The sequence below is a fragment of the Penaeus monodon genome, chromosome 9 (assembly GCF_015228065.2).
Source record: "Penaeus monodon isolate SGIC_2016 chromosome 9, NSTDA_Pmon_1, whole genome shotgun sequence".
NCBI classification, from domain to species: domain Eukaryota; kingdom Metazoa; phylum Arthropoda; class Malacostraca; order Decapoda; family Penaeidae; genus Penaeus; species Penaeus monodon.
In genome coordinates, this window is record NC_051394.1 from 54,082,169 (window position 1) to 54,100,706 (window position 18,538).

The 18,538-nt window shown below is 32.4% G+C and overlaps 1 protein-coding gene across 1 annotated transcript in view; it reads left to right on the plus strand.

Moving 5' to 3' along the window:
- The window catches only part of LOC119576772 (low-density lipoprotein receptor-related protein 2-like), a 29,993-nt gene extending 28,302 nt beyond the window's left edge, over window positions 1-1,691 (plus strand). The window contains exon 8 of the mRNA XM_037924410.1: window positions 1,524-1,691. Within this exon, the coding sequence (XP_037780338.1) occupies window positions 1,524-1,691 (168 nt within the window). The remainder of the gene's footprint in view (window positions 1-1,523) is intronic.
- The last annotated feature ends 16,847 nt before the right edge of the window (window positions 1,692-18,538 follow it).

The window sequence follows — 18,538 nt, forward strand, 5'->3', positions numbered from 1 at the left end:
TAATAATAAATAATAATAATAGAATAATAAAATAAATAATAAAAAACAAAGAAAAAGAATAGTAAATAATAATAATAAGAATAGTAATAATGACGATGATAATAATAATTGTTATTATCACAGTATAGCTAATAACAATACCAGCAACAGTAACGATAAAAAATAATAATGATAACAAAAGTAATAAAGATAATAAGATTAATAATATTAATAGTAAGAATAACAGAAGAGTGGATAATAATAATAATAGCAACAACAATAACTGTTACAGTGATGATAATAACTTTAGATAATATTGTTATGGCAGTGCCATTACTATCAACATTAACCGTAACCCATTTTATAATATCGTTTATTTCCATTATTATTATGCTTATTATTATTATCATTATTATTATTATTATTAGGATTATTATTAATAATTTCTATTCTTATTATCATTATTAATATTATTATTATTATCATTATAATCATTCATAAATTCGACTATATTATTATTATTATTATCAGATTATTATTATTATTAATATGAATTGTATTGTTGTTCTTATTAGTAGTTAATGAGTAGATTATTTACTATCATTATCCATATTACTATTTTATGTTCATTTTATTATTATATTATTATTATTTTTAAAATTATTAATAATGTGAATTATTATTGTTATTATTATTATTATGAATACGATACATCATTATTATCATCATTATTACTGTTATAAAAGTAATAGTAATGACAAAAACAATGATAATTATAGTAATAATGATAATTATAATGATGATGATGATGATTATAATAAAATTATAATATTAATGATATAACAGCATCACCGCTAACAACATTAGCAACATAAACAAAACACCAGTGATAATATAGTGAAAGTACTTAACAACAAAACAGTTAGCCACTAGTATATCAACAAGAGCAAACAATAATATCGTTATATGAAAACAAATTAAAACAATGGATATTAAAGATTACTACAGGCTTCCAATACTTCCATTCCTACAAATGGACACGTATCAATAATTAGGATAATGATGACAATAATCCGGACAACAACAACAGCAAGAACCCAATAATTATCATAATGATAATAATAGCAAGCCTATAAACCGGTACTGGGATATAGGTGCGGTGGGGGCTGTCAAACTTCTTCCTGTTAATTTAGGGGTGAGGCAAGGATCTGGGTCCTTGCACCAACACTTTTCAAACACCTGGTTTGGACTGGATAATGGTGCATATTTACTTGCCAAAGTCAGTGTGGGAAACACTGAGCAATATCAAGGTCTCAAACCTTGACTTTTGCCGATGCTTGTTGCTATACTATCTGAGTTTCTAGAGTCACTGTGGCGGCTTCTTGAGCATTTAGCAATGAGGGCGAAGCCCTTAGGCCTAAAGGTTCCTGGACCAAGGACCAAGATTCAGGACTTTGGGGCTGTTAGGGGAACCCGTTCAGTCGATTCCATGCTTGCGGCGAGGACGTTTGAAGTTACAGAGAGTTTTTACATTACCTTGGTAGCGTAAGTCCATATCTATGGGCTGTCCAGACAAGAAGTCAGTTAGTTACAGCAACAGGAGCCCTGAACTCGGATCAAACAAGAAGCATTTGGAGATGTCGGTATATATGCAGAAGGACCAAGCTAGTGGTTTTTTGCTCTATTGGAAGCGAAACCTGGACGCTATCTAGGGCCTGGGCATCTTGGGGGGGGGTTTCTTGAATGCCGTTTTTAACAAGGTCCTTCGCCGGATCATGGAGGTACAGTTGGCAGGATCATGTGTCCAACCGGACGGCTACACGTAGGACTGCCACTGGGACCTGATTTACTAGCATAATTACGGGATCGCCAACTCCGGCTAATGGGCACTAGCTCGTTGCCCTGTGGATGACCCTGCCCATCAGGTTTCTCTTTGCGAGACAACCCTGGGGTGGAGGAAGGCCTCGTGGAACCACCCAGGAGGTTCATGGCCTTGGGCAGCGCGACGGAGGACCTGTCGCCGAGGAGTTAGAGATGGGCCGAGAGGCATGCCTCGGAGACTTTTCCACGGAGGCAGGGACCTCATGGCTGGAAGCGAAGGTGGATACAGCCATTCGCCCCCCGTCGGCATTAGCTCCTTGATGGGGGGGGGGAGATGATAATAATAATAACGATATGACGATTGATGATGAAAATGCTAACAACAACAATGGGGATGTGACTAATTAATAATAATAATAATAACAATAAATGGTAATAAAATATTAATTCATAATAAATCGATGAAACGATGATGATAATAGTGATAATAAACAACAATGATGATAAATATATTTATGATGATGGAGATGGTGGTGAGATGATAGGATGATGATGGGACAATAATGATGATGATGAAGATGATATAATAATGATGATAATGATAAGAAACATGGTTAATAATAATAATTGAAATATGAATATGAATAAGAATTCAAAAGGAAGAATAGGATTGGTAACGGTAATCATTATCATTATCATTATATTATTATTATAAGTAGTAGTAGTATAAGTAAGGCCGCGGTGGCCGAAATGGTTAGAGCGTCGGATCAAGACTGTACGGACGGGCAAATCTGAATTCGAGAGTTCGAGTCACCGACCGCCGCATTGTTCCCATGGGCAAGGAACTTCACCTTGATTGCCTATCTAGCCACTGGGTTCACCATCGGGTGGCTAAGCCAGCTCAAGTCAGTGCTGGTCCAAGCCCGTATAAATAGAGAGACTAATTATCCGAAAACGGTACCACCGGCACTCTCCGTGGAAAGGAACTGGGGACCTACCACGTACTCACTCCAAGAGAATCACAACATGAAAACTCCATTAAGTATCATGCTGTGACCACGGCGGCTCAGACATGTGAACCTACCGTTAAAAGAAGTGAAGTATTATCATATTATCATCTCATACTATTATTATTATGATTATATTATTATATCATCGTCATCATCATTATTATGTTGTTGCTTGTAACATTATTAGATTATTATTATCGTTATAATAATTCTTATTATTATTACTATTTCTTAGTATCATTAAACAATATCATAATCGTTCATTATTATATTATTACTGTTATTATCATTGTTTACTATTGTTATTATCATTATCATTATTATTATTACTATTATTATAGTTACTATTATTATTATATACATTATTTTTATCATTATTATTATCATCATAATTATTATTATCTATTGTCATCATCTTCATCTTAATTATAATTACTTTTTTTTTTGGATTATCATTATCAATAATCATCATCATCATTATTACTATTAATGATAATAATAATAAAATATAGGTATATTATTATTATTAATTATTATTATTCATTATTATTATAAAATTTCATCATCATCATTATTGTAGTTGTTGTTGTTGTTATATCAAAATGAAAACCAGCAATAATCATGACAATAATGATATTGATGAAAGAAAATTGTATTAATCATAATAACAGTAAAAACGTAGTAATGATAATTGTTAGTGATAATCACAATAATTGATTATAATAAGTTATCGAAATAACAATAATAAAGTGGTAGTAATAACGAAATCAATAATGATAATAAATAAGGTAATAATGATTAAGGATAATAATAATAATAATAATAATAGTAATAATAATAAATACTTTTTTTTTTAATAATAATAATAATAATAATAAGAAATATGGTATTGAATAATAAACAATAATAACAATAAACAATAACAATAATCATAATAACTGTAATAATATAATAGTAATGATAATAATAAATAATAATAATTCTGATAATAATGATAATGATATTAATAATAACAACAACAATAATAGAAATTAATATTAGAATAATAATATAATAAACAGTAATAGTAATAATTGCTATTAACAATAAAATTATAACCCCCTAGTAATAAGAATAATAATTATTATTATTAATTATTATTATCATTATTTATTATCATAATAAATGAAAAAAGGTTATAAAATAAAAATGCTAATAACGGACCAGATAATGATAACAATAATAATGGATAATAGCAATACTACTACTACTACTACTACTACTACTAATAATAATAATAAATAATAAATAATAGCACCACATACTACTACTACAAAACAATAAAAAGAATTATTAAATGGATAATAATGATAATAATAAGTAATGATAATAATGATGATGATGATGATGATGATGTTAATAATAATAATAGGAATAATATTAATAATACTAATAATAATAATAATAATAATAATAATAAGACTAATAATAATAATAATAATCAATAACACTAAACAAAAATAATAATAGTAATAATAATAATGATCATAATAATAAATCATCATCATAATAATAAATAATAACAACAATAAAACAATAGTGATGATGGATGATGATGATGATGATGATGATGTGATGGTGGATGATGATGAGGATGATGATGATGAGATGATGATGATTGATGATGATGATTGATGATGATGATGATGATGATAATAAAACAACAACAACAACAACAACAAAAAAACAACAGTGTGACAACAACAGCAAACAATATAATAATAATAACAATAATAATGAAGAAATAAATAATAATAATAATAATAATAAAATAAATAAATAAATTAAAAACTAATAGTAATAATTAATGATAATTAATAATATAAAAATAATAATAATGGTAATATAATGATAATATAATTAATAATAATAATGATAATAATAATTTAATGATAATGTTAATTACAATAATAGATAATAAATAATAATAATGATAATAATAATAAAGGATAACAAAATAATAACAACAAAAAACAATAATGATGATGCTGATTAATTAATGGGGAACGTTGATTAAGTACAAAAATAAATGCCGTGCTGGCCATTAAAAGAAATAATATTCCGTGATTAAGTCTCGTTTTACAGGGAATACGTTAGTGGGAAACTTCAAAGTTAATGGTTTTTTAAACGTCTCAGGAATTGTAACCCTGGACAAAGAAAAGAGCCTCGGACGATTTATACGAAACAACATTTCCTATGGTAAGGGGCCCTCCCCTGGCATTAAATATTGCAGCATACTGCAACATCACGAAACTGTCAACAGTGTAACCACCTAATTCACCATTGCTGTCATCAAAGAGAAACTGTTTTCATACACCATTATTCCATGAAAAGAGGCCTACACGCTGCACGAATAATAGGTCCGGATTGGTTTAATGCTGACGATAAATTTCCTTAATTGAGGCCAATAAATAAAACTCGGACTATTTTATAACCTCGTCCCATTCTTAATAAATAAAAGCAATTAAATGCTTTTGTAGGCGGACATTTATCAGAATGAAAATGCTTCCCAGCAAGCGAATAAGAAAACTAGTAAGTTTCTCAAAAAATTAAAACTGTCATTTCGCTTTTAAAGAAACAAAATAACGTCGAAAAAGAGAAAGAATTCGAAAACCGAAAGTTACGCAGTATCTCTTTCGTGTATCAACTGTTTTAAGGGCATTGACGTTTCCAAGCCCTTGAATTTTTAATCTCAATAAATCCACTGAGGCATGGAGGATTATACCGCCCCCTCGCTACCAAAAACCCGGAAAAGGTTTGCTATGGATGAGTGGTGGTTTCTTCTCAAAAGATGCCACTCTTGGGACAAAGATGTCAGTGTCAAAGCGAATCCAAATTATGATGCAAGTAGAGGTTTATATATTTATATATCTTATATTTGGATTAATCTATGAATGTTTTTGGTTTAGTGCAAATAAAAAGACAGGGAACACTATGTTCATTAGGACTGCAATTGCAGAACAGGAGGAGCCTACACTGTGTTTCCAAGATAAACGAGCTGAGGCAAAAAGGTAACATAAAGCTACAGATAATGGTTTCCAGCAATTTAAAGAATACTATTGAAAAGTAAGTCTTTGCAGTCACAAAACCTCGAAAGACTAAGGCATTACTGCAGGAGCCCCACCTAATATTTCTCCCTTGATTGGGTCGTAGATCAGCTGGTCGCGAGAATCTTCCAGAATAAAGAATAATAAAGAAGGCTAATATCTGAAGGAGTTGGATTTTGTACATTTATCAACGGTCCACATTTGATTATCACCATCATTTATTATTTTGTTGTTATTATTGTTATTCTTGTTATTATTATCATTATTGTTGTTGTTATTATATGGTGTTATTATTATCGGTCGTTATTATCATTTTACCCTTATTATTATTATTCATTATTATCATTTATTATTATTAGTAGTAGTAGCAGCAGTAGTAGCATTATATTTATTAGTATCATTAGATTCTTATTATTATTATTATTATTATTATATTATTATTATCATTTATTACCATTCCATGATTATATTATTGTTATATTATTTTATATTGAATTATTGTTGTTGTTAGTGGAAGTAGTATTGTTGCTATTATTATTATTATTATTAATATTATTTATTAGTTTATTATTATTATGATTATTATTGCTATTAACCATTATTATTGTAATCACTTAGGTCGTATTATGTACCATATTATTATTTTTTTCATTTTATAATTATTAATAATATTATGATTACTAGGATATGTATTATTGTTTCAATAACTTTAGTACTATACTGTATTATATTATTATTCTAATAGGAATTTCTATTATTGTTGGTGTTATTATTAATATCATTATCATTATTATCAGAATTATAATTTATTATTATCCATGATTATTATATTTATTATTATTATTATTATTGTTATTGGTATTATTGTTATTATCATTACCCACTATTATGATTATTATTATATATGATTATAATATCTATTATTATCCTTCTCATTATTCATTATTGATTTCGTTAATTACTGTACCATTTTAATATTGTTATTTCGATAAACATTATTATAATCCAGTATGGATTAATCACTACAAATTTAGCATTCATTACTACGTTTATACTGTTTATGTATGATTAATCACAATTGCTTTCATCAATATCATTATTGTCAAGATTATTGCTGGTGTTCATTATTGATACTACAACAAAACAACTACAATAATGATGATGATGGAATATTTATAATAATAATGATTAATAATAATTATAATAATGATAATACCTATAATGATAATAATAATAATAATAATAATAATAATAATAATATTAATAATAAAATGATAATGATAATACTAAAAAAAAAACAAAAAAGCAACAACAAAATAGTCATAATGCATAATGAGGATGATGACAATAAAGATAACAACACCAACAATAAATAATAATAATAATAATAATAATAATAATAATAATAATAACGATAGGAAATAACCTATAATAATGATTTTTAAAAATAAATATATAATAATTAATAGTAATATAATGATAGTTACACTACTACTATAATAATGGTAATCATGGATGATGATGATCGATAAATAAGTAATAATAATGATGATGTTGATAATGCAATAATAATATTAATAACAATAACAGTAGTAATAATAATAATAATAAAAATCAAATAATAATAATAATAATAATAAAACAATAATAATAATAACGATAATAATGATAATAACAATAGTAACAAGATAATAATAGTAATAATAATAATAATAATGATGATTATGATATTGTTTAATGATAATAATATACTAATTATAATAAGATGATTATAAACGAAATAATAATGTAACCAATTGATAACAGCAACAAAAATAATAATGATGATGCCGATGATGGATAATAATAATAGTAAATGGTAATGATTAATATGACAATAATAATAATACTAATAATGATAACAAATAAATTATATAAAAAACATAATAACAATAATAAGGATTACCGTTACCAACATAATTCTTCTTTCTTCTTATTTATCTTATTATTATTATTACCATGGTTATTATCATCTATCATTACTTGTCATCATCATCAACAGCTGCATCAGCTATAAATATAATTATCATTGTTGTTATCATTATCACCCTATTAATCATCATCATGTTATCATTATTATTATGATTAATTTATTATTGTTATGGTTATTATTATTATTATTATTTATTATTATTATTTACTTATTATTATTCACATCATCCGGGTGTTGTTAGCATTTTTCTTCATCATCGTCATATCGCTATTATTGTATCATCATCATCAAGGAGCTTAATGCCGACGGGGGGAATGGCCGTATCACCTTTCGCTTCCAGCCATGAGGTCCCTCGTGGAAAGTCCTCCAGGCAGGCCGCTCGGCCCATCTCTAACTCCTCGCGACAGGTCTCGTCGAGCGCCCAAGCCATGACCTCATGGGTCGTTCCACAGGCCTCTCCACCCAGGGTTGTTCTCACAAAGAAGGACAAACCTTGATGGGCAAGGGTCATCCACAGGGAAACGAGCTAGGTGCCCATATAGGCCGGAGTTTGGCGATCCAGGATTATGCGAGTAACAGGTCCAGTCCAGTCCTACGGTTTAAAGCCGGTCGGTTGGAAACATGATCCTGACAACTGTACCCATGATCGGCGAAGGAATTGTTAAAAAAAGGCATCAAGAAAAGATTCCAAGGCCCTAGATAGCGTCCAGGTTCGCTTCCAATAGAGTAAAACACGTAAGATTGGTCCCTTCCTGCATAGATACCGAACATCTCCAAATACTCTTGTGGATAGAGTTCATGGCTCTGTTGCTGGTTACTGACTTCTTGGGCTGACAGCCCATAGATATGGGACTACGCTACCAAGGTATTGAAAACTCTCTGTAACTTCAACGTCCTCGCCGCAAGCATGGATCGTAATGAAACGGGTTCCCCTAAAAGGCCCCAAAGTTCCGAATTTCTTGGTTCTGGTCCGGGAGGACCCTTAGGCCTAGGGCTCGCCTCATTCTAAAGGCATCAAGAGCCACCACCAAGTGACTCTATAAACTAGATAGGATAGCAACAAGCATCGGCAAAGTCAAGGTTTGAGGGACTTGATATGGCCCACTGTTGCTCCCACTGACTTTGTCTAGGAACTTGCCCATTATCCAGTCCACAGGGTGTTGAAACAAGTGTTGGTGCAAGGACACAGCCTTTGCCTACCTAAATTAACAGGGAAGAAGTTTGACAGGCCCCCACCGCACTTTCAGTTAACCGGGTTTATAGGCTGCTATTATCATCATTATGATTATTTTGTTCTTGCTGGGTTTTGGGGTTGTTGTCTAATATTGTCATTATTATCCGAATTATTGATACTGTCATTGTAGTCAATGGAAGATTGGAAGCTGTGTATATTTATATCATATTGTTATTATTGTGTTTAATGATACCGATATTATTTGTCGCGGTTGTTGATATAATAGTGGCTACTGTTACTTGTTAACACTTCACGAATTACCACGTTGTTGTTTTATGTTGGCTAATGTTGTTAGCGGTGATGCTGTTATTATCATAATATTATAATTTCTATTATAATCATCATTCAGCATAATTTCATAATTTCACACATCATATAATTATCAGTATTACTATAATTATATCACATCTTATAATTATCCATTATTACTATAATTATCATTATCATTATATATTATTATCGTTATTGTTGTCTACTATTACTTTTATAACAGTAAATAATGATGTTATTCGTACTTCAAAATAATAATAATAATAATATAAGAAAATAATAATAATAATATAATAGTCGAATATGATGGATGATAATGATTAATAATAATAATGATAATAAGAATAAATATTAATAAAATAATAATAATATAATAAGAAAGAAGAAGAAGCAAAATAATAATGATAAACAATAATTGATAATTATAAAAATGACAATTAATAGTAATAATAAGAATACGATAATCAAATAATAATAATAATAATAATAATAATCCCTCCCTCTCCCCAGCACACACAAACTAATAAAAATAATAATATAATGAAAACGATATGATAAAATGGTTACGGAATGTGATCGTAATGGCAATGCAATAAACAATATTATCTAAAGTATTATCATCACTGTAAACAGTTATGTTGTTGCTATATATATTATCCACTCTTACTGTTATATTACTATTAATATTATTAATATTAATTATCTTTATTCCTTTGTTACCTATTATTTTTATCGTTACTGTCGCTGGTATTGTTATTTAGTTATACTATGATAATAACAATTATTATTATCATCGTCAGTATTACTATTATCATTATATTACTATATTCTTGTTCTTGTTATTATTATTATTTTTATTATTATTATTATTATTAGTATTATATTATTATTATTATTATTATTATGATTATTATTATTATATTATTATTATATTATCCTCATCATCTTTATCAATATCTTATCATTATCATCAGGATTATTATCAACTCTATTAGTATCATTATTATTAAATTGTGTTCTTGTTATAATAATAATGATGATGATAATATAAAAGTAATCATAATAATAATAATAATAATTAATAATAATAATATTAATAATAAGTAATTAATAGTAAATTATTATTATTATTTATTATTGTATTATATTATTATTACTATTACTATGATTATTATTATTATTATTATTTATTATTATTATTATTTATATCATCATTATTAATCATCATCATCATGATTAATGATAAAACATATCATGATCATTATTATTACTGATAATAAGAATAATAATAATAATAAAATAAGAATAATAAATAATAATAATAATAATAATACTAATAATAATAATAATAATTGATAAAGCACAAAACAATAAAATTTTAAAAAAATAATAATAATAATACACAACAACAAAACAAACAAAACAAACAACAAAAAACCAACAACAAACAGTTAATAATAATAATTATTATAATTATTATTATTTTTTTTTTTTTTTTTTTTTTTTAGTTTAGTTTAGTCCTTTATTTACCACCCTGGCTAACTGCACAGGCGTGGGCAAGCTGTGGTACATTTGATGCATGGTTATAACATACAATGGTATTACATATCAATTTTAGGCTATAACATTATTATGATATGTTACTATATCAATTACAGAAAGGAAAACAAGTACAGTCGTTTATCTACTTCATCTGCCACGCCGGTGTACAGCTTGGGCGTGGAAAAGGGCATGCTACCATTTGATATACAGTCATGTGATTGCTACATCTAAATTTAGGATATAAAAAACTATAAGTATATCTTCTAAGCCATAGAGGATATGAAATGGTACATAGTTCTCCATACCTCAAAGCTAGGTGGCCCTGAAAGGCTGTGTAACATATGGCACTCTGAGATATAATGTACAAGCGTTCCGCTGTATATTCTTCATTAACACCAGTGTTGTACACTTAGTTTCTTTCGACATTACAAACTGTACGAGACTGCCAATACAATCTATATCAAGCCTGTTCTTGCGGTCACAAATATCACACTGTCTTTCTTGTTTCTTGTTTTATATAAACCATAGGTGAATGGATCTTGCCTAAACGGCATAATGATTTATGCTACAGCATTTCAGGGCGTTGAGAATTAATTAAACTCAGTCAAGTCCTCTTTAAAGGAAGTTTTAATATTGTATAAAATCCTGGAAAATAGGTACCCCAAGATCTATATCCACACTTTGCTGTCACATGCTGGACTTTGCCAGGCGATCAGCATGATCATGCCTGGGATTCCAACATGCGATGGAATCCACACAAACGTAGTATCATGCTGCTGGCGTTCTTTTGCACGATACACGTTTATCCTGATGGTCATTTGCGATATTAAATGCACCTTTGTCTAGAGTGTTTCAGAGCCGGGAGAGCACTCTGTTGAATCACAGAATATTACCACGAGTCTTGATTCAATAGAAATTCGGTTGGCATGAGTATTCATGCCAACTCAGTTTGCATAGTGCTAGCACCAGTCATGAACCCTCCTACAATCCTGGTGCTTCAAGATATTGTTTGTATATACAAACAAAAGACACGTCCTGCTCTACTCCAGACGGCAAGGGACCCGTCAGTGTAGCATTCATATGCATGGATAGAGTTTCAAGATGCTCATTATAATTGTAAGGCATACTGCTTAAGTATAGCAGGGGGGAAACTGTCTTTTTTGGGGGCCAGTCGTATAATATATACTTAGGTTCCGACATTTTCCACGGGGGTACAGAAACGTCCATGTAGGGTCTTAGTTGTGGGTAATGTTCAGCGGAGCTAATTGTTTACATGTTACTTGTATCCATGGATTTGAGTAAGAATCGGTGTTGTAATGCAAAGGTCGCTCCTTCTGTTCTGTGTTTTAGGTTGTCTTTGGAATCGGTACAATGGAGGGGTTCTCTAATTGATTTGGACACCAAATGTGGTATCTTTATATATAATATTCTTTTCGTAAACAGAGGGTAAAGTTTAGTTCGGTTCGCATAATTCACAATTCCTTGTTGTTCTAGGGCACCAAGAATGCTCCTCATGGGCTTCATTTTTGTCATATGTTCTAAACTAAGTCAACTCTTAATTCCTTGTACAACACTAGGATAATCAAATCAGTAGAGTTTGAGATGTTCGTTGGGTAGCGTGTTAACCAACTAAGATAATGTTGCATGTGGTTTAGCTATTTGGTTTATGACTTTCAGGTGATGAAAGCAATCCATAGTCACAATTAAAAAGAGAAATAAAATAAACATACTGGTGACTAAAAAGGAAACTAAACAAAGCATCCATTATTATTAACATTTATTTAGCACAATCTTTTCGAACACAACCAATACACAAGATAAACACACCATCACTTCATTGGTACTACAGAGGGCAACCCGCTACAGGACGAGAAGCGCCTGTCAGCCAAATAATAATCCAACGGTCTGTCGCCACACAAGATAAAAACCTCTCCCTCCTGACCGGACCTGGCTTGTACCTTTACTATAATGCAGTTCATTAATGGAGTAAATAGTGTATGGTGAGGTTGAAATAAGTTTAAAAGATACTTAAAATAAAAATTAAATAATAAAAACTATACAAAAAATGGGCCCACATACGAGTGAAAACGAGTGAGACAGCAAAACTAAGGTGAATTAGTCGAAGGATAAAGGAAAAAGTGTTGGGAAAATCTGCGTGTGCATGGTCTAGTAAGGATCGTCTTATTGTGCGTGGACCTTATCTGATCACTCTAAGTGTTACTGTAGTATTGGATCTTTTTTTTTTTTTTTAATATATATTGCGTTCGTAGCTCTGTGCAATTTTCTCCCGTCTAGATTGACACCTCACCTGAACGTGAAGTACAGAAAGGGTATCCACTTTGAGTTTCAATGGGAATTTTATTATAATTCAACACCACTGCCTAAAGGATGTAGTCTAGACCAGGGTTCTCAAAACCGGGGTTTCTGACCCCCAGAGGAACAGTAAGTGAAGTAATTATGGAGTCGTCACGAGCCTCGCAACGCGTAATCTTCCTCCTTGCTCCCGTTATCAATCGTCCCCGTGTATGACCGTCAGCGGTGATCGACATGCCCCCTAATGCCATACATTATACTAACAGGCAAGCACGTTAACCTTAACATCCAAAAGCAGATATTCACATTCCCGCATACCAAGAATCTCAACCTTGACCAAATCAAACAAATCAGTTCAGTGTCATAATAAAGGACGCTGCACTTGAAGAAGGCTCGGTAAAGAACGTCAAAACAAAGCTCCAGCAAGGTTCTCGGAGAAAATAAACAGCTACACAAAAACGTGGGGTCATGAAAAGTATTGTCAAACAGGGGACAAAAATAGAATTAGCTGTACTAACAGACTATAAATAAAAAAGAGAGAGATGATGTTATGGGAAATTAACAGTCAAATAATAAATGAAACAGTGATCTAGGTATAACCAGCATGATTGAAAACAGATAAAAGGAAACTCGGAATAATGGAGGAAAGGGGAAAAACAAGTGGTATGCAATAAAGAGACCAGACGGAGAAGGGACATTAATAAGAAACGAAATCATAAGGAGTATGGGAGACTTTTACAGGGATCATACAAACTTAAATGAACAGGCCAAGGATAGAAGCGAATGCGGTAAACTAGAGACCGTACTAAAATCACCAACAGAAGAAATAAAAAGAATGCCTTAAAGGCATGAAAAAAAGGGAAAAAACACCAGGGGAAGACAGAATTAGTATAGAACATTATTAATAGATGCAGATGCAATTGCAACAGTGAAAACTAGCCAATCTTTTTAACAATGCATTCTCACACGGGACCAAAATTCCAAAAAGCCTGGAAAATTGCAACAATTATTTTGATACCAAAAAAACAGGGAATTAAAAAGGATCTAAAATAATAGAGACCCATAAACTCCTTTCAGTTACTTCAACAGCTGTTCACAAAAGTTCATCACAAAAACTCGATCTCTACAATATGGGATCTAACCAGCCAAGAGAAAACAGGCATGCTTCTGCAGTGGATTCTCAATAACAGAACACATCTCACAGGCTCGCCCAAATAAAGAAAAAATAAAACAAATATAGGAAACCCATTCATCGATATGAAACGGCATTTGACTATGTACAAATACCAGCAGTACTAGACACATATTTGGAGATCAGGGAGTAGAGGAGGATATATGAAGGTATATATGAAGAGGGGACCAGCAACCCATCAAGCTCCACACGGAAAACAGAAAAAAATACCAATTAAAAAAGGGGATAGACAGGGCGATACCATCTCACCAAAAACTGTTTAAAACAGAAATGGTATCACAATAGGAGACGAATACCTAAACAATCTAAGATGTGCAAATGATATGTTCTTCTCAGTGAATCTGCAAATTAAGAATGAAGCAACGAAATAAATGATCTGAAATAGAGAAAGCCTGAAAGTATGAAAGGAGAACAAGAAAAAGACAGATGATGTTCAACAGTAGAATTCAATTTGAACAGGACACTGTGCAAGGCGAAGCGTTAGAGTTAGTAGACAATCTATATATACCTAGGCAAAATCATACAGACAAATACATAGCTTAGCAAAGAGGATATTAATTCTAGGCTGGAGCACCTTCGGCAGGACCCAGTAGCATATAAGGGAGCTCCTTACCATTATGTTGAAAAAGAGAAGCCTTCTTAACCAATGCGTGCTCCCGGTTAATGACTACGATTAGAAACATTAAACAACCAAATTATACTGGAGAGGAAACTTAGTGCCCGGAGGCGGGATGGAGAGGGTTGATGCTGGGAAATAGCACTAAGAGATCAGATGAGGGCAACATGGATCAGGGAATAGACAAAACGGGAAGAATACTGGGAGCGTCAAAAAGAACAAAAATTTGCCGATGGACCAGGTCATATATGTCAGAGACAGGACGACAGATGGGACAAAAAAGTAAACAAAATGAGCTATAGATAAACATAAAGAGCCAAGGACCAGGACCAATGAACAAGGGATGGCGTGACCGAAATAACGAAATCTGGGGGCCAAGACTGGAAAACAAAAAAAAGGCAAGGTTGGAAAAGATTAGGAGGAAAACCTAATATCCTGCAGTGGATTGATTCAGGTTGATTACTCCTATATATATATATATATATATATATATTATATATATACATATATTATATATATATAATATATAGATAATATAATATATATATACATTATCATACAATTTTGCCTCTACTAAAAGTATTTCTCAGATAAACTTGAAAATAACAAAAAAACAACTCTGAAATGATATTAATGATTAGTATCATTATATGACTACTTTCCCCTCCCGTATTTTTGCGGCGCCATTTGGGGGCCCTTACACAAGGGCCATGGAACTACAAGAAGTGGACCCCAATTAGCTATGCCACGAACTATCACAGGATATGATATCAGCTATGAAATGAAAGCAAAAAAACGTCTTTGTACTGTAATAAAGGACAAGACTTTCATAAAGCCTGAATTGGATGGTGACCTTTCAAAATCTCAATCCAAAATCGATAAATATGTCTAAGTTTTATTCTTTTCATTTAGTGATCGGAGTTTGTGCAGATCGTCAAGATCTGACCAGAATGACCTAACTGAAATCCACAGGAAGTCAGAATTGGCGAGGAGGAGGTGCGAGTGTACAGCCTGCAGAGAGGTGTTTGACCACGCCCTCCACCTCGGTTCTTCGGCGCATACGACATGCCCAGGGGCGTTGATCCGGGCGGACTCGCTCTCAGTCTGTACAGGATAAGGGTAAGTGGGTTCTTTTTTTGGCAGGCTGGCAGTTGTGCGTATTTCAGTTTTAGCCTCTCTCTCTTCTCTCCTCTCTCTTCTTTCTTCCCCCTTTTCTCGCTCTCTCTCTCTCTGCCTCTCTCTCTCTCTCTCTCTCTCTCTCTCTCTTCTCTCTTCTCCTCTCTCTCTGCTCTCTCTCTCTCTCTCTCTCTCACTCTCTTCTACACATATGATACACACACAATCCACTTACCCACGCACAAAAACAACACGCAACAACAAACAATCAATATATATATATATATATATATATATATTATATATATATATACTATATATACTATACTAATATTATATATATTATATATATATATATATATATATATATATAATATATATGCACACAAACACACACACCACACACACACACACACCCCCCCCCACACCACACACACACACACACACACACACACACACACCACAACACACAAAACACACACACACACACACAAACACACACACACACCACACACCATAGAGAGAGAGAGAGAGGGAAAGAGAGAGAGGGAGAGGAGAGAGAGTTTGAGGAGAGAGAGAAGTGAGAGAAGAGAGAGGAGAGGAGATGGGAGAGAGAGCGAGAGAAGGAAAGTGAGAGATACAGGAAGAGGAAAGAAAGTGAGCGATAGAGAAAGGTAGAGCGAAAGAGGGAAAGAGAGAGAAAGAAAATAGAAGAGAAAGAGGAAGAGAGAGAGAGAGAGAGGAGAGAGATTTAAAACACACAACACACACACCACACACATAAACACACCACACACACACACACACACACACACACACACACAACCCACACACCACACACACACACACACACACACACACACACACCCACACACACAGATTTGGCTTGATAACATTTATTTACAGAGCAGTACATATGCCCTGCAAAGAGTCCGGGTAAGATACCAAAGCACTATCCAAACTGCTGTGTTTCTATTCGTTGTAGAGGGCTACAGTTCAAACATTAGGCGTTATAACATTGCCTGAATGGCTGCTGCCTATATCCACTGTATGAGAATATCATCTGGTTGATAATTGCCTTTTATATTACTAATTATGTCAAAGACAAAGACCAGTGTCTATAATAAAGTTAATATAATCCGGGCACGTGTTAATCTATGGGACAGTACTGCATAATCGATACAATGCCAGTTTTCATGCCAATAAAGTAAATAAAGCAATGGGTAATATTATGCGACTTGTCGCTTTTGCACAGTTTGCAGTGGTGATTGGAAACTGGCTTTGCCTCAAAACTGCTAACTGCCACATAATTGTATAGCATACTGATATCAAATTCATAGCCTAGTTAGGTGTAACCTGCTCTCTCAGAGGGGTACAGTCCATGATAAGACTCTATAGGCTTTTCTGTATTTGATGTACTCTCGTTATGCCAGGTAGTACCATGTCCGTTTTTTTCTTCAATGATCTTCATGCGTGCTAATTGGATAATGATCAACCCCTGTCACGTAATGATATTCATATATGAAGGCGTAAATTCAAAATTTGGTGAGGATATTTCTAGTTACAATGTTTTCTGGATTAAATGCAGTGAGTCATGGAAGTGCACCCTGGCTGTCAGTAAAGACAGCATGGTGTCGTGCTGTTCACTAACTTTTTAATGGCGTGGTATATCGGCTACTACTTCAGCAGCCGTTGTATCTTGTCCATTTGGAAATACCCAATTTCTTCGGGAATGGTAACACCCAATCCCTGCTGCTCAAGAGGCTTCAGTGGAGGCATCACAGTAGATTGCAAGTGGGGGGCGTACCATGTAAATACTGTCTATACATTCAAGTAATAATAAGCTTTTTAGTTCCGTTCTTGATGTCATGGATTTAGGCCCCTATTAGTTTATTCAATATGAGCATATACATGAGTTCAATGCCAAGGGGCATTAAGTATTGTTTCAGGAATGTAATAGCTTCATACATTCCCTACATTGAAGAAATATGAGCAGTTTTTAGTTTCCATTCTGAGTTGGACTATATTAGATTGGAGTATCAAGGCCGGGGCTGCCTATCTCTGTAATTTATCCCATGGATAAAAACAGTAGAAATAGAATAGAAAATTTGTTAAAGTCGGGGGTCGAAAGTTTACAGGATTCTGATGCAAAGTTATGGTGTGAACTGGGTGATGGACAAATACTGTGGAATAGAAGGGGAGGTTCTAGGCTTCTTTCTTCATGACAAGAACACTAGCAGTCTTGGGGCATCCAAGGTATGATCTCCAGTCCGTATTCTGTAAAACTTCAAGGGATGTTTGAGGGCTTTCTCGGTGGCAACATACTAAGAATTGGGCTTTGCATTAGTCCAAAGGAAATATACATCAACCTTAGGACTCTTAGGGAC